The sequence below is a fragment of the Dermochelys coriacea genome, chromosome 5 (assembly GCF_009764565.3).
Source record: "Dermochelys coriacea isolate rDerCor1 chromosome 5, rDerCor1.pri.v4, whole genome shotgun sequence".
NCBI lineage: Eukaryota > Metazoa > Chordata > Testudines > Dermochelyidae > Dermochelys > Dermochelys coriacea.
The window spans coordinates 126349397-126374826 of NC_050072.1; the positions used below are offsets into that span (position 1 = coordinate 126349397).

General features: G+C 47.6%; 1 protein-coding gene across 5 annotated transcripts in view; it reads left to right on the top strand.

Moving 5' to 3' along the window:
* FBXO10 (F-box protein 10) overlaps positions 1–25430 on the top strand; it is a 67879-nt gene that overhangs the window by 24539 nt on the left and 17910 nt on the right. For all 5 annotated transcript variants that reach the window (XM_043514425.1, XM_038401505.2, XM_043514424.1 and 2 more), the window contains 4 exons: positions 7512–7661; positions 10161–10297; positions 22266–22336; positions 23653–23805. In XM_043514425.1, coding sequence (XP_043370360.1) covers positions 7512–7661; positions 10161–10297; positions 22266–22336; positions 23653–23805 — 511 coding nt within the window. The remainder of the gene's footprint in view (positions 1–7511; positions 7662–10160; positions 10298–22265; positions 22337–23652; positions 23806–25430) is intronic.

Genomic DNA, 25430 nt, shown 5'->3' on the forward strand with positions numbered 1-25430 from the left:
ATGGCAGGCAAGCCTCCTGACACAGGTGCAGGCTCAGAACTAGCTGAGCTCTTCTGGGGCACCTGGCACTAGACAGGGCTCTTTCTGATGCCAGAATGGAAACTGGATTAGCAGTTCTTACTGCGGGCTGTGCTTAGCATAAATTCCCCCCTGGCTCTTATTTGAAAGCAAAGACTCTCCAAGCTAAGGCTGCCCACTCTGTTATCACTGCACTTTACAGCATCTAGTTATTATACCATGCTGCATTGTAGGCAATACCAAAGTGCTAGGGTGGGGTGAGGAGCAAAGTATCATCCGTACCTTGTCCTTGTCCTTTGTTGGATTAATGATGATTTCTCTGCTGTCCATCACTATAGCATGGATGAACCAAGGGCGTGATCCAGTGGCCACCGGTGTCTGTGGGATCAGCTCCGCTGACTCTAATGGCCGTTGGATCAGAGCCCAGCCCAGCAAAGCCCTTGAACAAGATGCGCAACTTTCAGCAGTGCCCGTGCTTAGCTCATGGGATAAGTCTCCCTGTTACCACTGCTCTGCTGAGCAGGGCTTGGCATTCCACGGTGAACTTGCCCTCCCCACCAGGGCAGTGGGAAGTGACTAGTCTTGCCTGCCTAGCTCCACGTTTAATTAACAGATTGAATTAAGCACCTTTTTGGAACAAGCAAATAAAGGAAGTATAATTTAATTATCTTCTGATCCATGCTGTTTAATGAAGTGGGAATATGTGAAAGCAATTTGTAGATTATTTCTCTCTCGTAAACAGATATGGGGCTAGGGGTTCATTTGACTGGAAAGAATTAAATACCATAACTGCAGGAGTATTTAACTACTTGTTTGCTTAAATAAAACAATGCAGCGATTAAAAGGTAATCCGCCTTAATTTTGCTGGGCTGATTCTGCATCTAGATACCAGGTGTTCTGCCTTCTGTGTCCTCTTGTTTAGTAGCTGTACTTTCACAGCATGCAAATAGTGCATTTGCTGGGCCAAATTCAGGATGGGTGTAAACAGGCACTGCTCTATTAGTGGAGGGGTGCCCGCTTCTACCAAGTCTGGATTTGGGTCTCTAACTTCAGGGTAGCTCTAAATAGCAGGGAAGTGTGCAAGCACGTTGTAAGTTCTGCTTTGTAACCTGACTTCGGAATCACCTCACTCTGGGTGAGAAGCAGCTGATGAAAGCTCAGTGAGTGACTCCGTAGTTTGCTGAGCTGTGTTTGTCTGCGTCTCATGAGATCAGTTACCATAGTGTGGCTCTGCTGTAGCTAACAATATCCAACATGTGGTTAAAGTCTATGAAATGTAATCTGGAGCATTGAGCACACGCTAGAGGAAGGGCGCTGATGAGAAATACTAGTGAAAACATAGAGCACGTTGTATTCAAGGCTAGTCATCCCTGCTCTGGTTTGGCACGATGGAGGACTCTGACCCTAATGCTTCTCCCGCTGCATCAGGACCTCTCAGCCTTGAAGACGGGAGCCCCCATGAAGCCACCAGATGAATGGAGTCATGAAGCCGTCACAGGAGAGCCAAGGTTCCAACATCATGACCTTTGTGCAGTCACCTCGCCTTGATGCACCATCTCCAGGGAGACTTTGGTCAGGATTGCTTTGTGGCTCTGCGGTTCTGTTCAGCACTCGGTCTCTCTACTCTGGGTGCGGGGAGAGGGCATTTCTCCTCTCCACCCCTTCCCTGGCTGGGTGCTGCTTCCATTTGCTTGGCATTCTCCTCACAGCCTCACTTCCAGGGTCAGAGCTGTGCTGGTCTGGGGCCAGTGGCCTCCATCAGAGATACACATGTGGCACCCCATCACGTTGCCAGGTTTTCGGGGGGGAGGGTTCCATTCCCCCACCCCGAGCCTGGTGCACGCCCCTTGAGAATGATCCATTTACACAAGCATTGCAAGAGGTGGGTGAAGAGGGGCACAGGCCGGTAGGAAAGACCTTACCAGACTCCATTTGGCGAGAAACTCAATAATCGTACCCCACAGCGACCTAGCCCCTTTTATCCACTGCTCTGGATACAGTCTCCCAGCACCCTAGGTAGGCAGGGACGTGCTCCTACCCTGTCGTACAGGGGAACAGACTGAGGGGCAGAGAGAATGGGGTGAAATCACCCAGGGTGACACAGCAAGGTCCTATCACAAGAACAGGGGGATGTTCCGCCATATTAACAGGTGGCAAATTCAACACTGATTAAAAAGCACTACCTTTCCACACAAGGCTTCGACAGTAGAACTCACCGCTAGGGGAAGTGGCTGAAGCCAAGAACTTAGCTTGGGGATTGGACTTTTGTGTGGATAAAAAGAATATCCAGAGTTATAATTAACACTAAACATTTTGGAAAGGCTGTAAAACCTCTTGCTTCACTCTCACCAATCTCTAACTATTAGCACTCCAGCTGAGAGCTAATGTGGGGCAGATTATCTCACATCTGCTACTGTGGGGTTCTTACACCTTTGTCCGAAGCTTCTGGCACTGGCCGAGACGGATGCTGAACCAGATGGACCTTGGCAATTCCTGTGTTCCTGTGCCTTGCTAAAGGTGGGAATAGCTTTCAGAGTTCCTGAATGGGTACTCTAACCACTAAACCACACATCCTGCCTTTAAAATAAAGGGAGATCATGGACAATGTAAAAAAAATCCCTCCAAATGAGATCTGACTTGACTGTTTTGCAAACAAGCCAAAATCTAGTTCTGGGTTTCTGCATGTGGCAGAATTCTCTTGGCAATGTTTGTCATTCACATCCATCCTACTTTATTTTAAACACTGTTGTTGTTCCTGCGATGACTGTTTTGTGGGTGTTTGTTTGTTAACTCGTCTCCAGAATTGTGCATTGCATCTTGAGTAGAGAGGACCAGGTTTGCTGCTAATTTGCTCTGATGGCATAAAAAGGCCTTAAAGTGTGTGGAAAAGTCCCCCCATGGATGCAGCCTGTGCAGGGATTTCCCTGGTTGGCTTAAGGGCTCTATCTCTGCCCCACCCCCAGGCCCTGGCACAAAGAAATGACCTGGGGCATGACCAGAGGGCCCTGCAGTACGGCTTTTCTATGCCTCCCGGACTGATAGAGAGCCTTGGGGAGCAGTGCACAAGTTAGAGCAGCCCTGAGGCTTTGTGTCCTGCATGGCCACAGAATGTGGGAAGCACCAAGGTGGCTTGAAACCACCAGCCAAGCACAGGAGTGGAATAACTGAGGATCAGGCCCAGGATTTTCCAAAAAGAGTCTATTAAAATATTATTAGTGTGTGTGTGTGGATATTAATAACATCCAGCTCTTCTCACCAATACTTCTCAAAGCGCTTTGCAAAGGAGGTCAGTATCATCCCCACTTTACAGGTGGGAAAATAGGCAAAGGGCAGGAAAGTGACTTGCCAAAAGTCACCAGCAGAGCTGGGAATAGAACGCAGGTTTGCTGGGTCCCACACTAGTGCTCTACCCAGTGGGCCGCATTGACCATCTGTAGCCATTATGGAGCGTCTCAGTCCTGCAGGAAACTGACTGGCAGGGACTCTTAGTCAAACCCTAATCCTGCAGCTGTGGGATTTGTCTCAATGATATTGCAGTAGCTGCTGCAGTGAAGTAGGGAGCAGTTGACAGAAACAAGAGAGACAGAGAGAAATTCACGGTCAGGATCTTAAAGTCCTGGCATGACAGGAAATGTTTAGCTCAGGAATGATAACCCATAGTAGTAAACTGGTCTCTCTGCCATCAGAGCAGATATTGAGAGCTGCCCAAAGGAATCAGGTGCCCAAAGCATAGTGAAAATGAAGGCAGTGTTGTTACCTCTTGTGATTTTATTGAGTCTCTCACTTCGGTGTTTTTTCCTTAAAGCCTCACCTCCTGGAGTCCTGTGATTATGTGAGACTTGCTTTCATTTTAAAATATGAGTCTCTAATCCATGTAGTGATGGAGGTCTTGAAAATGTGATCTCCTAAAGGCTCTAAACACAGCAGGAAAAGCAAAAGGATCCAAAACAGATCATTTTAAATAGGGTGTGATTTTTAAGTCAATCTCCTGAGTTCTGAGGACCTCATGCTTTTTGAACTCGGGGTCGGCAGTGCTCTTTGTCGGCAGGAGGCTCCCAGTCCCAATAGCCCCCTGTGCAAATCCCAGCTCGCTTCTAGGCTAGGTGATTTCTTTCAAGGGGCATCTTGCTGTGCTAATATTTAATATTTATTAATAATAAATAATAGTATTTAGATACTAAAGGGGAAGTCCTTTGTTCTCGGAAAGCAATTAATTTGAAGACGTTCTGTTGGGTCTTGAGTGTGCTCGGAAGAAAAATAACGATAAACAATGTCTTCCAAATTCCTTGATGTCACAGCCTGTTTCGGGCAATGTTTTAAACCTTCCCCACTCTCTGAATGGGGAATTGGCTCTGCTTTCACATAGTGAAACAGGGCCTGCTCCAAAGAGATTACAGATCTAGTGGCCCTCTTCTGTGTAGGCTGCCAAGCCACGTATTATCTCTTGTGGCATTGGGCAGACGTCACTGGGGAAAGTGCTGCGACGCATACGTTCAGTCTGCAGAAACCTGAGCCAGGGATCCAGTGGTGAAACTGGAAGGGATTCAAGACAAAACTCGCCCCATGCGGAAGTCAGCCTCAGCCCCAGTCCCATGCATCAGATGATCCTACTTATCTCCTGTTGGAGGGAGTAAGTACCATTTAACTTTGCATGCAGCTTCCACTGGCTGTCTGCTGGGGGAATGTCCCCCGAATGAATGTGATACCGTCCTTCCCCCACACACAGCTGCACTTCTTGTATCGGAATGTAAAACATCTGCAGCCAAGTTTGTTCCTTCTAATATCAGGGCTTAGTGAGGTATGGGAAAAGATGGCTGTGTTTTATCATACTGAATGGATGAAGACCGTAGGCCCGATCCAGAAGCCTTCTCTGGATTTAGGCCCTGATCTTGCAAAGGGGTTCTTGCAGGTTCTGCCTCTTGTACCACAGAGGGGATGTGTCACTTTGGGAACACTAACTGCCATTGGTGAGCAGTCTCTCACGAGAGTGTGCCCACTGATGTCAGTGGGGCAAGGGGTGCGATTTACTGCTCACCAATGTGAACAAGGGGCTTGCAGTCGGGCCTGCCTCCTGTGAAGCATCAAGGAAAGAAGAAGTTGGACCACTAAACCCAGAGGATGGGGTGGAGATTAAAAATAATCCAGGCATGGCCCAACACCTAAACAAATGCTTTGCCTCAGTTTTTAATCAGGGTAATGAGGAGCTCAGGGGTAGTGGCAGGGCGGCTAATGGAAATGAGGATTTGGGAGTAGAACTTACCACATCCGAGGTGGAAGTCAAACTCAAGCAGCTTAGTGGGATCAAATCAGGGCGTCTGGATATCTCCATCCAAAAATATTAAAGGAACTGGCACATGAAATGGCAAGCCCAATAGCAAGGATTTTTAATGAATCCATAAACACAGGGGTTGTACCCTATGACTGGAGAATTGCTAAAATAGTTCCTATTTTTATGAAAGGGGGGGGGGAAAGTGCTTGAGGAAACTACAGGCCTGTTAGTTTGACCTCAGCTGTATGCAAGGTCTTGGAACAAATGTTGAAAGAGACAGTATTTAAGGACATAGAGGTAAACGGTAATTGGGATAAAATACAACATGATTTTACAAAAGGTAGATTGTGCCAGCTCAATCGGATCTCCTTCTTTCAAAAAATAACTTTTTAGACAAAGGAAATGCAGAGGATCTAATCTCCCTGGATTTCAGGAAGGCATTTGATACAGTTCCACATGGGAAATTATTAGTTAAATTGGAGAAGATGGGGATGAATATGAGAATCAAAAGGTGGATAAGTAACTGGTTAAAGGGGAGACTACAATGAGTCATCTTGAAAGGAAACTCTCTGGCTGGAGGGGGAGGTTACCAGTGGAGTTCCTATGGGGTCGGACTTGAGACCAGTCTTACTTAATGTTTTCGTTCACGAACAAAAAGTGGGAATGTGCTAATGAAATTTGCAGATAGAATCATAGAATCTTAGGGTTGGAAGGGACCTCAGGAGGTCATCTAATCCAACCCCCTGCTCAAAGCAGGACCAATCCCCAATTTTTTTTGCCCTAGATCCCTAAATGGCTCCCTCAAGGACTGAACTCACAACCCTGGGTTTAGCAGGCCAATGCTCAAACCACTGAGTTATCCCTCCCCCCAGTGACCATGAAAACTGAAGTAATGGAAATGGGATGAAATTTAGCAGTGCAAAGTGCAGGGTCATGTACTTAGGGGCTAACAACAAGAATTTTTGCTATAAGCTGGGGACATATCAGTTGGAAGCAACTGAGGAGAAGAAAGACCTGAGAATATTGGATGACAATGAGCTACCAATATGATGTGGCTGTGAAAAAGGCTAATGCAATCCTAGGATGCCTCAGGCAAGGTATTTCCAGTAGAGACAGGGAAGTGTTAGTACCATTGTACAAGGCACTGGTGAGACTTCATCTGGAATAGTGTGTGCAGTTCTGGTCTCCCATGTTTAAGAAAGATGAATGCAATTGGAACAGATGCAGAGAAAGGCTATTAGGATGATCTGAGGAATGGAGAACCTACCTCATGAGAGGAGACTCAAAGAGCTTGGCTCGTTTAGCCTAACCAAAAGAAGGCTGACAGGAGGTACGATTGTTCCCTATAAATACATCAGAGGGATAAACAACGATGGGTGGGGGGAGTTATTTAAGTTAAGTGCCTTGTTGACAAGAATTTATGGATATAAACTGGCCATCCAGAAGTTTAGGCTTGAAATTAGATGAAGATTTCTAACCATCAGAGGAGTGCAGTTCTGGAACAGCCTTCCAAGGGGAACAAAGGGTGTGGGGAGAACTGACTTCAAGACTCAGCTTGAGAAGATTCTGGAGGGGATGGTATGGTGAGACTGCCCACGATGGCATGTGGCCCGTTGGTGACTGCTAGCAGCAAATATCCCCAACAGCCAGTGATGGACACTAAGTGGGGAGGGCTCTGAGTTACTACCGAGAATTCTTTCCCAGGTGTCTGCCTGGTGGGTCTCACCAACATGTTTAGGGTTCAACTGATCACCACATTTGGGGTCAGGAAGGATTTTTTCCCTGGGTCAGACTGGCAGAGACCTTGGGGGGGTTTCACCTTCCTCTGCAGCATGGGGCAGGGATCACTTGCTAGTTTAAACTAGAGTAAATGGTGGATTCTTTGTAACCTGAAGTCTTTAAATGATGATTTGAGGAATTCAATAACTCAGCCAGAGGTCAGGGGTCTGTTACAGGAGCGGGTGGGTGAGGTTCTGTGGCCTGCGATGGAGGTCAGGAGGTCAGACTAGATAATCACGATGGTCCCTTCTGGCCTTCAAGTCTGAATCTAATGAACTTTTTGGCATCATAACACAGCACATGATACTGCTAGTAGTTGAAGGCAATAGGAGTTTTCCATGCACCAGGGACTCCTGAGGTGGCAGAAGGTTAAAGCTATACTTTTCCTACGAGGTTCCTTCTTCAGACACACACTGACTAAAATTGTTTTTCCTCTGCCCTGTAGATCATCATGCTGAAGAATGACATTCACCACTGCAGAGCATCAGGGATATTTCTGCGCTTGGCAGCTGGAGGTCTGATTGCAGACAATAACATCCATTCAAACTGCGAGGCGGGGGTGGATATCCGGAAGGGAGCCAACCCTTTGATACTGGTAGGTACATGATCTCAGCTTGGATCTGTCTGTAGCTCCTCCTTTTTGGGGCCAGACAGGCACCAAACATTCCTGTCTGAACTGCCCTGGAGAGTCACCTTGGGCTTTAAGAACTAAAGGATTTTGGCTTCTTGCCCCAAGTCTAACCCTTTTCAGTTCTTCATTAGTGAATTCTGCCTCAAAATAATCTGCTTGATTCAGAGAGGGCCTCCTATTGGACAAGTGTATTTCATTTGATATTGAAATGATGGCTCAAGGCAAACAGGCTATAGGACTATTTAAATAACCCCCAAACATCACCTACCTTGCAATTGCTATGCTTAGGGAAAGAACAGTTACCTACAGGGCATCAGGGCATTCTCCTCATTCTAAATATCCTATCAAATGGATATTGAAATATAGCAATGAAGTCACCTGTGCAGTCATGTGATAAATCATGCAATCATGTGATAAATTGCACCTTGCACTTTGTATCAGCTCACCTGCCTTCTGTCCACCGTTCCATCTGCCCTGGGGTTTAATTTCAAACTTCAAATCTCTGAGCAGCAGCCACTAATGGGGGAAAAAACCCCAACCAGCCCCAGTAATGCGTCTTCTTGTGCTTCTGATGTGGAATTTCCTCCCTACATTGCTGTGAGGCGAATTCTATAGTGTTGTTATTTATTAAACATTGTTATTACAGTCGCACCCAAGGTCTAAATCATGACTGGGACCCCAGTGTGCTGGGTGCTGTACAAACACTGCTTCCAATCTGAATTACCTCCCCAAGGCTGCGCTGGCCCAAGCCCCAGGATGGGTAATATTCAGCCATGCACCAGGGTCAGGTTTAAAGTCCAATATTTTGCAACTCTGCAGCGCTTGAAACAGGATCTTCCCATTGGGAAGAGCTGAGCAGCCAACAGCTCCCATTGCTCTCAGCTGGGGAGAGGGGAATCCCCATTGTTCTCAGCTCGGAAGAGGAGAATCCCCATTGTTCTCAGCGGGAGCTGTGGGGCACGGAGCATTTTTGAAACTCTGTCCCATAGCTCTTCTGTCCTTCCTCCCCTCACCCCGTCTGCCCCGGGATCAGCTTAGATTGGGCCCTTATCCTGTCTGTCAGCACGCTGTAACCACTCCCTTGGTTACAGGGAGCACTCAGATGACATAATGAGCTGAGTTGATGCAGGACCAAAGCAGGCTGACCTGGGCTGTGTTCCAGGCTGCCAAGAAGTATAACATTCTTGTGTAGAGCCCGGAGAGATCTTTATATGACAGACACTCACCGTCCTTGCTCTAAGCTTGCTCATCAAGCTCTGTTTACCCCTCTGTTTTTGTCCCCTGAAAGAGCCGGTTGCGGTAAAAGCAGCGTGTTGCCATTTGAGTGCACCTAGCAGGACATCTGCCTGTGTCGGGATTAAGTGGTGGCCCCATGTATGTGCGAGAGAAGCATGCATGTGTATCGCTCCACTCAAAGATCATGCCCTCCATGGACAAAACAAAATCCTTTGCATTTCAACTGTACAGGATTGCTCTCTCCAGCAGCAGGGAGGGCTCCTGATTGGTTCAGGAGATGTAGAGCTTTCACTTCCGTGGTGCTGCCAACAATTCATATTAGGGCTGACCAATGTTTTTTTCCCCTCCTCCGCTGGTTGTTTAGTGATGATCGACCTCTACCTGGTAGGCACATCACAGAGAGACACTGCCCAGCATGGCACCCTAGTTGGGTGTCCGCAGGCCTGCCGGGGATTGAATGGGCATGAAGACCCTCCGGCCCCAGGCCTATCCAGGGTCAGGACCCATTAGCAGGGCAGGGTGGAGATGGTTGCAGTGCTGCTGTAGCAGCGGGGTAGACTCCAGCTGGGTAGCAGCTGGGTAGAGGGGGGGACTCCAATCGTGCCAGAGTTATAGATCCAGCATCAGTTTAATAGGCAACAGGTTTAATACAAACAAGAGGAAGTGCTTTTTCACAAAATGCACAATTAACCTGTGGAACTCATTGCCAGGGGATGTTATGAAGGCCAGAAGTATAACTGGGCTCAAAAAAGGATTAAATATGTTCCTGGAGGATAGGTCCATCGAGTGCTATTAGCCAAGATGGTCAGGGATGTAACCGCATGCTCTGGGTGTCTGTAGCCTCTGATTGCCAGAAGCAGGGAGTGGGAGATGGGGTGCATCACTCAATGATTGCCTGTTCATTCCCTCTGGGGCACCTGGCATTGGCCACTGTGAGAGGCAGGATGCTGGGCTAGATGGACCATTGGTCTGACCCAGTGTGTCAGCTTTAAAGTTATTTCAGTGAGCACTAAATTCATGCAGGAAAATTAAAAGTGGAACAGGACTTTGGTCTACTAAAGGGGTTTCTGTTTTTCTGACTGCTCCTGGCAACTGGGTCCATTGTCCACATCCCTCTCCATACAAGCTGCCCATCTCTCTCCTGCAAGCTCCTGTCGTGTACTTGTCTCAGTGATCTCTCCCTGTTTTGCCTTTATTCTCTCCGCATGTGCATAAATGAAACTGCAGTGTAATAAGATACACAGTGGCCTTCGCTCAGGCATCGTTGTCCTTGGCAACGGAAAAGGCATCATCCGTAGCAATCAGATCTACAGGAATAAAGAAGCTGGCATTTATATTCTGTATAATGGCAACCCCATTGTGAGGTATGTTATTAAGCAATGACCTCTCTTGCTCCCACCTTTCATGTTTGTCTCCCTCACTGTATGTTTTTCATGTATTAACCTCCTTCCCCAGGTAAGGAGCAGAAATATCACTGTCATGGGGCTTTTCTGTGGCTGCCTCTGTCCCCCAGCAGCTCCCATGTGCAGTTCTCTAATGCTGATTTGATTTCAAAGGGAACCGGGCTTTGCCAATGCTGCATTGTTCAGAGAAGGTGGCTGCTGGACTCAGAGTCGGGGGGAGTGAAGCAATCGATCTTCAGACAAGTAATTGCCATTCTGGTTTGTCTTCCTGCTGAAAATCCTCCTAGCACCTTATTTCTTTTGGAGTTTGCTGACTACATCCGATCCATTTGAATAGGAGTGTCGGAGCCTGGCAGGTTTCCTTCAGACTAGCAGAATTCAGCTGACTTCATTCTTTGGCTGTGGTTCTTCATGAACTCTTCCTATATGCAGTACATAGCTCCTATTGAGGAGGGGGACAGCATGTGCTGTTTTCCAGGGTTTCTCCTGGCTCCATAGAGCAGAGATTGGATCATGTGCTAATCCGTGCTGGGACTGATCCAGACTCAGTGCAAAATCCCCCCCAAACATGTCATAGACTCCCCAAGACCAGAAGGAACTGCTGTGATCATCTTGTCTGACACTGATCATGTTCTAAAGCCTCTATGTGTCCATCCCCCTCTGCCCCCTCATGCACACCCTGCCAGGCAACCCTGCTGTGAAAGCACAGCAGATGGGTAGTTTGATTAGTCATTGATGCTGGAATTGAAAAGTGAGCTCTGGCCTCCCCCACCCCCGGAGAGTAATCTTTTTAGCCTTGATCAAATGAATGGGCCGTCTCCTTTGGGTCATATCCTGCCTTAGAATTGTGCATGCAACTCTGCTAGCATGGGAAGCAGAATGTTCCCCCTGAGGGTAGGGCATGGAGCCTGCAGGGCATTGCTGCCTGGACAGGTGGTTTCCTGGCATGGGAGTGAGAGAGTGCACAGCTCCTGGTGAAGGTGACGCACATTAACCAGAGCGGCCTCCCCCTTAAACTTGACCTTGCTGCTCTCCCTGATAAGAAGCATTTCAATGTCTGGTGCAGTCCAAGGTGGGGCGGGGGATGGATCTATATTCTGCGCCTGCCAGAGTCAGTAGGCACCAGGCAGAAAAAGGGCACGGCCTAATGGTACGTGCCAGCCGCCTCCTCCTGAGGGGAAACGGAAAGCCATGCAGCTCGCCAAGTCCTCTTCTCTTCAGAGGTTTGCCCTGATCATTTTGGTCAGAAATGGCCCTGTCCCTTGCTGTTGTGATAGTTGGTTGCTGCCCTCCCACCCCAGACATGGCTGCATTTAGTATTATTATTTATATTGCAGTAGAGCCTAGAGATCATAGAATCATAGAATATCAGGGTTGGCAGGGAATTCAGGAGGTCATCTAGTCCAACCCCCTGCTCAAATCAGGACCAATCCCCAACTAAATCATCCCAGCCATTCGGTCCAGTCAGGGCTTTGTCAAGCCTGACCTTAAAAACCTCAAAGGAAGGAGATTCCACCACCTCCCTAGGTAATGCATTCCAGTGCTTCACCACCCTCCTAGTGAAAAAGTTTTTCCTAATATCCAACCTAAACCTCCCACACTGCAACTTGAGACCATCACTCCTTGTTCTGTCATTTGCTACCACTGAAAACAGTCTAGATCCATCCTCTTTGGAACCCCCTTTCAGGTAGTTGAAAGCAGCTATCAAATCCCCCCTCATTCTTCTCTTCTGCAGACTAAACAATCCCAGTTCCCTCAGCCTCTCCTCGTAAGTCTTGTGTTCCCGTCCCCTAATCATTTTTGTTGCCCTCCACTGGACGCTTTCCAATTTTTCCACATCCTTCTTGTAGTGTGAGGCCTAAAACTGGACTCAGTACTCCAGATGATGCCTCACCAATGTCTAATAGAGGGGAATGATCACATCCCTTGATCTGCTGGCAGTGCCCCTACTTTTACAGCCCCAAATGCCGTTAGCCTTCCGGGCAACAAGGGCACACTGTTGACTCATATCCAGCTTCTCGTCCACTGTAACCCCTAAGTCCTTTTCTGCAGAACTGCTGCCTAGCCATTCGGACCTTAGTCTGTAGCAGTGCATGGGATTCTTGCGTTCTAAGTGTCTGTGTTGAACCTCATCAGATTTCTTTTGGCCCTAATTTGTCTAGGTCCCTCTGTATCCTATCCCTGCCCTCCAGCGTATCTACCACTCCTCCCAGTTTAGTGTCATCTGCAAACTTGCTGAGGGTGCAGTATGTGCCATCCTCCAGATCATTAATAAAGATATTGAACAAAACCAGCCCCAGGACTGACTCTTGGGGCACTCCGCTTGATACCGACTGCCAACTAGACATGGAGCCATTGATCACTACCCGTTGAGCCCAATAATCTAACCAGCTTTCTATCCACCTTATAGTCCATTCATCCAGCCCATACTACTTTAACTTGCTGGCAAGAATACTGTGGGAGACTGTATCAAAAGCTTTGCTAAAGTCAAGGAATAACACGTCCACCGCTTTCCCCTCATCCACTGAGCCAGTTATCTCGTCACAGAAGGCAATTAGATTAGTCAAGCATGACTTGCCCTTGGTGAATCCATGCTGACTGTTCCTGATCACTTTCCTCTCCTCTAAGTGCTTCAGAATTGATTCCTTGAGGAACTGCTCCATAATTTTTCCAGGGACTGAGGTGAGGCTGACTGGCCTGTAGTTCCCAGGATCCTCCTCCTTCCCTTTTTTTAAAGATGGGCACTACATTAGCCTTTTTCCAGTCATCCGGGACCTCCCCTGATCACTATGAGTTTTCAAAGATAAAGGCCAATGGCTCTGCAATCAGATCCGCCAACTCCTTTAGCACCCTCAGATACAGTGCATCCAGCCCCTTGGACTTGTGCTTGTCCAGCTTTATTAAATAATCCCGAACCACTTCTTTCTCCACAGTGGGCTGGTCACCTCCTCCCCATGCTGTGCTGCCCAGTGCAGTAGTCTGGGAGCTGACCTTGTTCATGAAGACAGAGGCAAAAAAAGCATTGAGTACATTAGTTTTTTCCACGTCCTCTGTCACACGAAAGCTGTAGCTCACAAAAGCTTATGCTCAAATACATTTGTTAGTCTCTAAGGTGCCAGAAGTACTCCTTGTGGCACCAACACGGTTGCTACACTGAAACCTGTCACTAGGTTGCCTCCCTCATCCTAACTGAGATCAGGGCCCCATTGTGTTAGACACCATGCACATCAAATGGGAGACAGTCCCTGCCCTGCGGCGCTTAGTCCACTTAAACGAAGGAAGAATGATCTTCCCAGGTGTAGAGGTCAGGAACGGAGGCTCAGGGAAACAAGTAACTTGTCCAGCCTCTTACACACACACATGCACACGGTCTGTAGCAGGATCAGGAAGTGAATGCAGCTCACTTGCATCTGAATCTATTGCCCTAATCTTCAGGGAGCCCTTTCTCTTATTCGGTTCATACATAGAGACCAGAGCTTGTAAAGCATGTTGAGGTGAAAACTGCTGTCTTAATATACAATATTAGAACACTTAACATTGTGAAATATTTCCTTCATTTGCCTTCTCTCCCTCCCACCCCTTAATGATGCTCCTTTGTTCGACTTTTAAGTAATTTGTTTTTTGTATTTTAAATTGTAATGCACTGTGGACTTAGATAAAGTGACTTTCTCCTGAAGGAGCCCAAATTGAATTAAAAAGTCTATTTAAACCATTTCAGCCACTGTTGAAATGCAGCCCCCTCTGGGGTGGAATTTAGGATGGAATCCAGCCAGCATGTAACCGCTCACAGCAACACTACACAACAGTATAGGCAAGGAGGGAAAAAAAATATTATATGGAATTGTAATTGCAAGGGATGTGTAGTAGGCAAAATGTGATTATTCATGCTAATAATTAAGCCCAAATCTTGCAGTCCTTATTTAAGTAAAACTCCCACTAACTTCTTCTCATTAGTCCACATTCTGTGCTGAGTGCAGAGCTGAAAGTATTCTTTTGAGCTACTTGTAAAAATGCTTAAGTATCAATTGCAGAACCACTTGTTCCAGGATGGGAGCTAGGGTTGGCAAGTGCAAGACAGATTTACTGTGCTGTAAAACACCAGGGTCAAGAGGGGATCTCTTTTATAAAGGATTATGGAAGTGCTCCATCAGACAAGTAGCAATTTATAAAAAGGACCGGTCTTTTTGTGATGATGTGGCTAATAAGTCTGGAGAAAGACAGGCTGGAGAGCAAGTGATTCATTATGTGGCTTTCATTTTCTCCCTAGTCACAGTGTCACTGGCAGGTTGCCAAAGCAGGTTATAATCAAGAGCAATCAAGATCAGTTGTTGATGTGAGAGAGGAGGAAAGGGAACGAAGAGGCAGGGATAATTTACTCTCGGGTTCCAGAAGGGGAAGAAATTTTATTCTGCACAAGACAGAATTGCTAGCCCAATCATTGCCTGAGCAGGCCATGGGAATTTAAAAGAACCCTTGCATTCGCTCCGTACCAGTCACCATGCTTGATTCCCTCCGCATTTGGAAGCACTCTTGTTCCTACCGACCACATCATTCTGTGCTGCTCGCACAACGCCGTGGGACAATGAGCCTTCCTTGGCTACTGCTGAAACCGAACCTGCTGCCCCAGCTATATCCCTGTTGTAACTCTAAATATGCAGAGAATAGGGATTTCCATGCCAATAATTGACTGAGTTAGCCTGTCTTCCAAACCCGTTAGCTGTCATGTCCGGCTGCCTGTAATTCAGACAGATGACTTCCAGATGTTAGGGTTGTAGCCAAAGCTCCTAGGCACTGAACTGCCATTGACTTTGATGCCCTTAGGCCCCTTAGCACTTTTTAAAGTCCCACTAGGTACTTGTGTGCATCTTTGATGTCTAAATACCTTTAAAAATCTGGCCCTTAGTGACTTTGGAGCCTATGTTCCATTTTGCAAAGCACTTAAGTCAGGACTTAGGCTCCAAAAGGCCCAATCCTCAAAGGTATCTAGGTGCTGGCCTGTTGATTTCAGTGGGAGTTAGGCACCAAAATGCCTCTGAGAATTAGGGTCTGAAATAATCAAGGGGCTTTTGAAAATAGGGCTGATGCTCCTAAATCACGTAGGTGCTTTTGAAGTTCTTACCGCAGTGGGGTAGCTCTGTTTCCCTTCTCAGGCACTGAATCGCATGTGGGCAATAGGACATGAATGTTGCGGTCCCAGGCTGCACCTTTAAAAATACCCTTGTGTATGAGCCTTGGATTTCGGCGTAGCAGGGAAATGTGACTGTTAGACAGCCAGAGGGTTACCCCTTTGGACATCTGAACGTCATTTGGATGCATCTCCTGGGCAAGATTTTGAAAATTCTTCTCAACAGTAACAATGACTCCCATGAAACGTCAAATGCCCAGCAAATGCGGGTACCATATCTTCAGCTTTTCAGTTCTTCTTGCGTTGCTCACTGTGTTTCTGTTGTAGTCATGGAACAAGGTTGGCTTCCTCCGGCTGTCAAAACTGAGCCGTGCTGATGAGGCATTAAGTGTAATTGAGCCTGGAGCGACTGCTTTGAATTCAAGCTGTGCAGTCGTGAGCACAGGAACTTCCCTGTGCACATGCAGAAAATGGGAGGTTGGTGCCCCAGGCAGTGCTGCTGTCAGGTGCCCAAGGGCAGGGAAAGCCCTTTGTTTCTGGTTGTCCTCGGTGCTTTGTCTGCACTTGGAGAAATACTGTTCTGTGAGTGCAATCTGATGCCCGCTTTTAGAGAAAATAGCCCTGGCCCCCTTGAGCCCCTGCATTCTGCCTCTAGGCAGGGATTCCAGTCGTTAGCCTGCTCAATGATGCAGCCCAGATGGAACAAAGCACGTTAAACATCTCCCTAGAGTCCCCAGTGGGTCATTCTCTGGTGAGTTTGTGTTTGTGGCTTGGATTTCTGTACCTGGGTCCAGTGCTGATTCTCATCACTCTCTTGCTGGGTGGGCACTGAGGCAGGTCCCGTGTGAGGTTCTCTAGTCAGTAGATAGATTTTCCTTTTTGTAAACTCTAGGCTAAATTGTACAGGTTGAGCACAGCCCCTTGTAAGGGATGCTGTACCAGCACAGTGCCCCTGAGAGTAACAGAGTGCTCTGTGTTTCCCAGAGTATCCCTTCTCTGCTAAGGAGGGGAATAGGTTTACTACAGCCCCTTCAATGGTGCAACCTACTCCTCACACAGACCCGCTCTGCTGGACATGGGGGTATGCAGAGTCCAGGCTATGCCTGCCCACTCTGACCTTCCCCTCTCCCTTCCCCATGAGCTCCCACCAGAGGAAGGCCCCACTGATTGCAGAAACCATGATTCTGGGCAGCCCTTGCTCATACTGCCCAAAGGAGGGAGTGGGGGTTTAAAAGAGTTCTAAAAAAGCTGGCTGAGGAGCTCACTGACCATGAGGTCCCAGTGCAACACTGTGGCCAAAGAAGCTTATGCATCCCAGGATTGCATTAGCTGGGGAATCTCGAGCAGGAACAGAGAGATTTTTACCTCTGTTTTTGGCACTGGTGCAACCACTGCTGGAATGCTCTGTCCAGTTCTGGTGCCCACACTTTAAGAAGGCTGTTGCTAAAGTGAAGAGGGTTCAGAGAAGAGTCATGAGAATGATTAAAAGATTAGAAAACCTGCCTTGTAGTGATAGACATAAGGAACCTGGTCTATTTAGTTTAACAGAAATAACGCTAAAGGGTGACTTGATGCAAGTACCTACATGGGGAACAAATATTTAATAATGGGCTCTCCAGTCTAGCAAAGAAAGGTGTAATGTGATCCAGTGGCTGGAAGTTGAAACTAGACAAATTCAGGTTGGAAATCAGGCATAATTTTTTTTTTTAACAGTGAGAGCGATTAACCATTGGAACAACTTACCAAGGGCTGTGGTGGATTCTCCATCCCTGACAATTTTTAACTTTGGTTTGGGTGTTTTTCCTAGGAGTCCTGCTCTAGGAATTATTGTGGGGCAGTTCTCTGGCCTGTGCTATGATGAGTATGATGGTCCCTTTTGGCCTCTGAGTCTATGAGGTGCACTCTGCTGCCTCCCGGGTGGCTGCAGAGGCGCTAGCTGCAATCTCAGGGCTTGTCTTCCCTGCAGAGTTAACCTGAGTTATAACTCGAGTGTTGCCCCTAACCTGAGTCCCATCCTCCCCCGCCCCGCCCTTGCCCCACTTCACTCAAGTGCGATGGTGCTTTTCCCTCAAGTTGGCTGGTCCGTCGGATACAGCTCGAGTTAGCACAACTCGTCAGCTGCTAACACGGCCACCCTGCAGCGTGGACGCAGGCTAGCTCCACCTGAGAGTTACAAGTCCGCCAGTGCCTTACCATAATTCCTCCAGTATGCCCAGACACAACAGACAAATTCTCCCACAGTTCACTGGGAAAGAGTGCCTAGAGCTGCTCAGCAGAGTGCCGCGCAAAAACCCATGGGGTGGGCTCCCAGAAATCTCAGCAGCATACTCGAGAGAGGAGCCAGCAGCCCCAGTGTTCTCTCGCGGTCAGGCCATTCTCAGACGAGCGAGGCTAACCGGAGAGGAGTCACTCGAGTGAGTCTAACTCACGCTAACTGCGGTGAAGACAGACCCTAAGGCGCTGGAGGGGTGACTATTAATACACCACTGTAAAGCTTGTAGCTTCTCACAGTAGATCATGTCATGTTGGAGATGAAGTAACCCTTTCCCATTCCACAGCATTGCCAAAGGCCTCACATATCTTCTCTGCCTGCAAGCGGAGGCTCTTTTCTTCCTTGATGATGACCCATCACGGCTAGGAGGCTACGAGATTTTGGCCCTGGTGGGGGACCCTTAATCACACTGATGTGCAGGTGCTCCAGGATGTCATGCCGCTGACATCAGTGAAACTGCTCCTTTGAGAATGCGGGTTCTCTATGTCACAGGGCAGGTTTCCCTCCCCCAGGACACCTCGTGGCAAACAGGCCTCACGCACTCCTGCGTAGGTCCAACGCCGTGTGCGTCATTCCCAGTGTGCTACACAAGTGCTTGTTCTCCGGAGCATAAGGCTTTTATCTTCTTCCTCGGCGCAGGGGGAAGAGATCTCATCGCTCGGAGATCCGGGGCATCTCTGGCCCTTCCTCCCAGCCTTCTTTGCTTCCCTGTCTTGCGTTTAACAAGCTGAATCTCCTGAGAGCTGTTTATCATCCGGTCCGTAACTGATCGTCTCCTCAGTTTGGCCCATGTGGGGATGCTTGGGAAGTGCAGTGACAAGTCAGCCTTAGGCGACTCACAACCTACCAGCCCCTTGTTGGGACTTACTGGTACAGCACCCAGGGGCCTTGGGTTTCCCAGAACGTTTCCCCTGGCTAGAGTGAAATGATCCCCACGGGAACAATTCTTTTTGCGTCACCTGCATTCAGTCTCCCTTCCTGAGCTGAGTTTGCTCTGCGGACTCGGAGGAGAAGGGGATATTGTATGCAGACTCTCGGTGTGGTACCAAAGCAGCGGTGGTGCACGCCGATGTGTTTGCTGATCAACGATGCGATATGGCACCTGTATATTTCAAAGCGCGATCCAGTAAGTTCATAACAACCCAGCGAGGGCAGCCCAGGTGGATGAAAGCAGCCTGTTGGCGGTGCAGTGCAGTTTGACAGGTACTGGGTTCTTGGCAAATGCTGCATGCACATCACAAGCTCCGAGTGCTGCTAATGATGTTCTACCTCCAGCTGTCGCACCACGAAGCCCACGTGCTGATCCTGTGTGCAAATGAGAATGGAAGGGCTCTGCTTTTGTCTCTGCCTCCCAGCTCCACTCCCCATCCCCTCTCCAACAGGGCTGAACCACCATCCCTGCAAACAGCCAGCCAGAAGCTCTTGGCTACCCCTGGATGGGGAACCTTATGCTCAGTTTAAACCCTGTTGCCATTGAATAACCCCAATCATTAGTACCTCCTTGCAGCCGAGAGTTCTGCAGATGTCCTCTCCCTCCCCTTCTCTTTGCTTGCCTATCTGTGTGCTCTTCCTACCAGAGAGGGCATTGTCTTGAGCTTTCTGGCAAGACGCAGAGATTTCCAGCCAATGACCATGCTGTGCCTCAGTTTCCCCATCTGTAAAATAGGAGTAATAGTCACCTCTGAAAATTTCATTGCAATCCTCTGAGAGTAGGCACTGTCAGTGCAAAGGGTAAGTAGTCAAACAGGAACCAGCCATCTGTTTTTATACAAACTCCCATTAACCCCAATGACTGTTGTTGTTTATTATATCTGTATTGTGGTAGCAGCTAGAGGATTGCCCCCGCCTCCCTTGTGCTAGACACTGTACAGACATTTACCAAAGAGACAATCTTTGCCCCACGGAGTTTGTAATCTAAGTGGAAGGCCAGAGACAACAGACAGCTCTGTACATGGAACAATGGCAGGCCATGGCACGTTAGTATAAAGACCCAAGGTAGCACTGTCGAGAGATTCCGCTGCCGGATCTTTGTCCATGGAGCCTGCACAGAGAGTTCGTTAATAAGCAGCAGCAATGGTTTTAAACAATACTATCATGCTGCGGAACAAAACATTCGGGCGTTGTTCGTTTCTCCATTGCATTTTGAAGTGAGCTATACTCGTGAATGAGCTGCTATCGTTCTAAATGTTTGCATCGCCTCACAGAAGATGCATTTTTGGAAAGACAACCGAATTAAATAGTTGGGTGGATGTGTGTGTGTGTATTTGTTTGTGGGCGGAGGTGTGGTACTTTCTCCTTTTGTTGTGTGGCAGCAGCTCTCTATATAAATAGCTCTCTAAATATTGCATCTTTTGTGAGCACTGCATTGTATTTCAGGGACAGAGAGATCCTAACGCATAATGCAGTAATACTATTATTGCCGTTTTCTCAACACACGCTATAATAGAGAAAATGTGGATGCTTCTCTGTATAGTACAAATACAATTGCAAATAGGAGTAAATAAACGCATGCTCTGAGCAAACTGAGACATTCAATTCAATATATAATGGCCAAATGCCCATATGATCATTCAGTGCCTCCTGTGGTCTTAGACTGTCCGTTATAAAACACTACCCATGTAGGGTGTAGAGCAGTGGTGGGCAAACTACCGCCTGGGGGGTCACAACTGGCCCTCCAGTCGTTTTAATCTGGCCCTCGAGCTCCCGCCAGGGAGCAGGGTTGGGGTCTTGCCGCACTGTGCACAGCTCCCGGAAGGAGGGGCATGTCCTATGCATAGGGGCAGCCAGGGGGCTCTGCACACTGCCCCTGCTCCAAGCACTGCCCCGCAGCTCCCATTGGCTGGGAACCATAGCCAGTGCGAGCTGTAAGGGTGGCACCTGTGGACAGGGCAGCGCACAGAGCTGCCTAACTGCGTGTCCACATAGGAACTGGAGGGGGGGCATGCTGCTGTTTCTGGGAGCTGCTTGAGGTAAGCGCCACCTGGAGCCTGACTCCCTGAACCCCTCCTGTACCCCAACCCCGTGCCCCAGCCCTGATCCGCCTCCTGCCCTCTGAACCCCTTGGTCCCAGCCCAGAGCACCCTCCTGCACCCTGAACCCCTCATCCCCAGCCCGACTCCAAAGCCCGCACCCCCAGCCTGAGCCCTCCCACCCTCCAACTCCCAATTTCATGAGCATTCATGGCCCGCCATACATTTCCATAACCAGATGTGGCCCTGCAAACTTCTTGAGGATCTGGGCCTTTGCACTCCCCATGTTACCTGTTGCTTGAGCACAGTCCACGAACGGAGACGGTGCAATGCACAGAGACGTATCCCAAACGTCAACAACTCATTTATTTACAGTGAGAATAGGGGAGCTAAAACTTCAGCACGTTGCCTTTTATGCCCAACGTTGTGAAGATGTGAGACGTAGGGCCCTTTATTCTCGTGAGTAATCCTCGCTCGTGCAAGGGGTCCTGTTGAAATTATTGGGACAGCGTGGGTAAGTGTCTGCGGGATCAGACTGTAATTGCCTTTCCAACAAACAGCTCCGTGGTTTTTATACTTTTGCTTGCCTCACTCCTCTTTATGACACAGCAAACTGAAAACAATTAAAGTGCAACTTACTGAGCCAAAATCCACCCTTACTTACACCCACGCAACACCACGGGAGTGTAAATGACAATAAGATTTGTCCCATGGTGCTTCTGAGCCAAAATATCTGACTTTTATTTTTGCTTTGAAATAAAATGTGCACGTTATGCTTTGATGGATCAGGCCAGCTTCTTTGCCAACTAGGACTAACCCATGTGGCTTCACTTGAATTGTTGTGAATTTGCATTGGAAAGCAGAATCTGGCCTATTTTTTTCCAGTTTACTTTGCCTTCCATTGACGTGTTGATGTGCATTATGGGGGTTCTCTCTGTATTGTGCTAATGGAGGATCATCCCATTTGATGCCCTTTACTGCAGTTTGCGGGTTACATTTATGAAGATCTGTGAGTTGAGAGCATTTTCAAACCTGTTGTTTCCTAATTTTGTGGCTTCTTTATGTTTTATAACAAGTATAATAGTGGGTCTTGCAATATCATGTAAACTTCCAACAATAGCTGTCTCTAATGATAGGGTTGCTTCTGGTGCTTTGTATTTCAGTGTGTTTTCCTCCATTTGATTGTCATTAAAATTCATATTTTGAACCACATGAAAGTTATCCAAACACCTGCAGCTCGGTTGTCTTATAAGTTCTGCATGTATCTTCTCCTCCTTCTATTTTTCCCTTGTTATACATGATCATTTTATTGTCACGACATAGCTTGATGCAGTCTCATTAAAGAAGAAAAGGAAATGAATTACGGCCTAGAGCCAATCAACCAGGCAGCATTTTGAACTGAAGCGCTCTCTGCTGGGTAATGTGTAAAGGATATAAGGGCTACCGCATCAGTTCATTTAACCCAGAAAGTCTAGTTAGGGCAAATCTGTGTGTGATTAATATATAATACAAAGAGCAACAACGTTGGTAGCTAACTTTTGTTTTCCTTTCTTTCTACTCTAGTGGGAACCATATATTCCAGGGGCTTGCAGCTGGTATAGCAGTGAATGAGAATGGAAGAGGCCAAATAATAGGTATATAATTTAAAACCAGCTTTGTTATGCATGATGGACAGTGTTTCCTAATGGGCATCAGGCTTCTAAGTCATACGTAGATGCATCTTTCTTGCAAAGTTATTTTTGTTTTAGACTCAGGAGCTGGGTGCAAACTCTATTGGAATCAACCTTAGACTTAGATCATCCGTCCATACTCCAATAAGGGAGGGTACAAGAGTGTCTTTTCTATATTGTTTCACTGGAATCATTGGTCTCTCCTTGGCACTGTTTGTTCATAGAGCTGTGCTATGGAAGCATCATTCCAGATTAACTGTATATTTACTCGTCCAGTATTTGGTTTTCATGGCGAGCTTGAGTCATCAACATTATTCTACTTCAGCGGCATCTTGTAGTTGTTTCCCCTAGCAACTGCTTAACATATACGTGTGAAGGAGGGACTCTAATTATGTAGAACTGGTAATACTCCTAAGATGCTGAATACACTGCTGTCCTCCGTTTGCAGTTACGGACCGTAATTGTACTTAATTGAATCTTTTCTGTTGTTCCATAGGGCAAGATTATAATTGTTGTCCTATTTTCCATCATAAAAAAGTAAATACAGACCCACCACTATGGACTTTTCTAAAAAAGTTAATATGTTTCTACAAAAGCCTGAATTGCTCCCAAGAGACAGTGCAGGATAAATACTCACTAGAACGCAGAAGATAGTAATAATGTGGCTCACGCTAAAATTAAATCTTTTTTCTTTTGTTTCAAAAGACAGAAGCAGTAATCTGCTTCTGTTGTAATCATTTTCCTGTCTCCAGCCATTGTTGCTCTTGCATCTCCTTTTCCTTTGCTGCTCAATTGAGCTGGGATCAGGCCCCTCTGTGATTGGGTAGAGAACGATGCTTATCCAGGCCCAATCCTGTGAATCCAGTTAACTTTGCCGAGAGCAAATTCAGGCCAGTTATATAGGATGATTTGCAAACAAAAAGAGGTGAAATTTGCTAAATAAATGGTTGGTAAAATCCTGGCTTCATTCTAGTCATTTTGCTTTTGACTTCACTGGGGTCAGGATATAATTCGATGTGTTTTGTGAATTTACTCAGTTAAGCTGTATGTGCATCATTTCCGCACTTCCCCAGTTGGGTTCTTCTGCCCCTGTTACAAACACGCACTTTGCTTTTCAGCTTCTTTGCTTTTCAAGACTTCCCAGCAATGTGTGTGACTGTCCGATGTATAATTGTTTAGCAGCTATGCCCCAGGGTTGGACTGTGCATAGGAACACACCACGGCCTCCGTTCTTTCAGTGGGATTCTCTGGTGATTTTTCTCTCTCCTGCTCTGTGTTAGAAAATGTCATTCGTGAGAACCAGTGGGGAGGGGCGGACATCCGGCGTGGGGGTGACCCTGTCCTTAGGAGCAACCTGATCTGCTGTGGCTACTCGGATGGAGTGGTAGTGGGAGAGAGAGGCAAGGGGCTCATCGAAGGAAACACCATATATGGTAAGAAACTAAAAATATGGAAAATGCCTTGGGCTCCTGCCCTCAGCTCTCCACGTCCTAATGTGTTGTCCTCCACCTTTTGCTTAATCAAGGGTCCTGTGCAGCTTTAGAGTTGGATTCCAAGCTGAGTAAGGGCAGGGTAGGTGGGCAGGAAGTCAGTTATGGCTCTCTGATTCTCTGCTCCAGCACAAGTAAGAGCAGCCTGGATGCTGCTCTAACTTGTGCCAGCAGGCTGTGGTTCTCAAGGGACAATACCCTAGCTGGGGATAGCCACTCCTTCTTCCCTCTCCCTGTCCCTAACACAACCCTTGTGCCAAGGGAGGGGTCCCTGGTGATGAGGGGAGCTGGCTGTTTGTCCACCGGACTCCTTTAAACTGGGGGAATCCATGATGGGGGACTTGCAGCCAATCTCCACTCCCTTTGTCCGGCCTTGGTCTGACATTTTGGGGACTACCCAGACCGGTAAGAGGTTCTCTCACCACCTTCCCTGTACCTTCAGGAGCTTTGGTGCTCTGAAAATTCCTTTTAGAGTAGCAGCCGTGTTAGTCTCTATCCAGAAAAAGCCCACAATCACAAGGTCTCACCCCGGCTCTCACCAGCCTAGCTACTCCTGGCAGGTTGTTGCCAACAGCCCTTCCGGTCCCGTCTCCTCAAACCCCGCCTCCCCAAGTTCTTAATTACCAGATGCTCGGCCCATTCCCCTCTGGTTCTTCATCTGTGCAGCCCTCCTGTTATCAGCTTGCTTCGGCACAGATACTCCATGCACAAGTACTTCTGTTCTGTTTCCATGCAGTTTGTGCAACAAAGACCTGATTGGAGTGAAAAACAGCAACTGGAGGGGTTCTGCCATTGCTGTAAGTTAATCCACCTCCCCGAGAGGTGGAGACTAGGTTGACGGAAGAATTCTTCTGTCCATCTAGTGCTGTCTACTTCAGGGGTTAGGTTGGCGTAGCTACATTTCTCGGGGAGTGGGTTTTTAACATCCCTGAGAGACGTAGGTAGGCCAATGTACTTTTCCAGTATAGACCAGCCCTTCGTTCCCGAACACTGGCGTTTTCTTTGCAGCTTTGAGCTGTTTCTGTTTGCTTGCATGGTTCCTCATTGCTTTTTCTCCTGGGCTGGACAATGGCTAAGTGCTTGGTGCCGCCCTCGTCTGGTTTTGAGGTGCTGCCAAAGTTGCACCACGTTTACAACTACAATTTTCCACATGCATTCATAACCGTAACCATAATGACTGTTCAGTTCAGTGTATTCCAAGCTTATGTAAAGATCTTACTTGCTATACGTTCACTGTATGATAACACAGCATGCAATCAGTTGGTTTAACTGCTTATTTTGGGGGGGGGTTAAACCTTTTGTTCTCCCCTTGGGGTGTCGAGACCCTGATTGTCATGCTTGGAGTGTGCCATCAGGGAGTGGATTGGACAGGGATCTGTCCCTTTACGCAGAATGATGTATCCATAGGGATAGATGTGTACTGCAGGGGCTGCAGAACAGCCGTTAATGGCCATCTCTCACCTCACACCAGTGCTGCTGTCTTGTCTCAAGCCTTTGGAAGACTTCTCTAGGAAAAGTCCCTTGCCACCCAAAGCTGAGAGCTGTGGTCCAGTTGGGCAACAATTAGC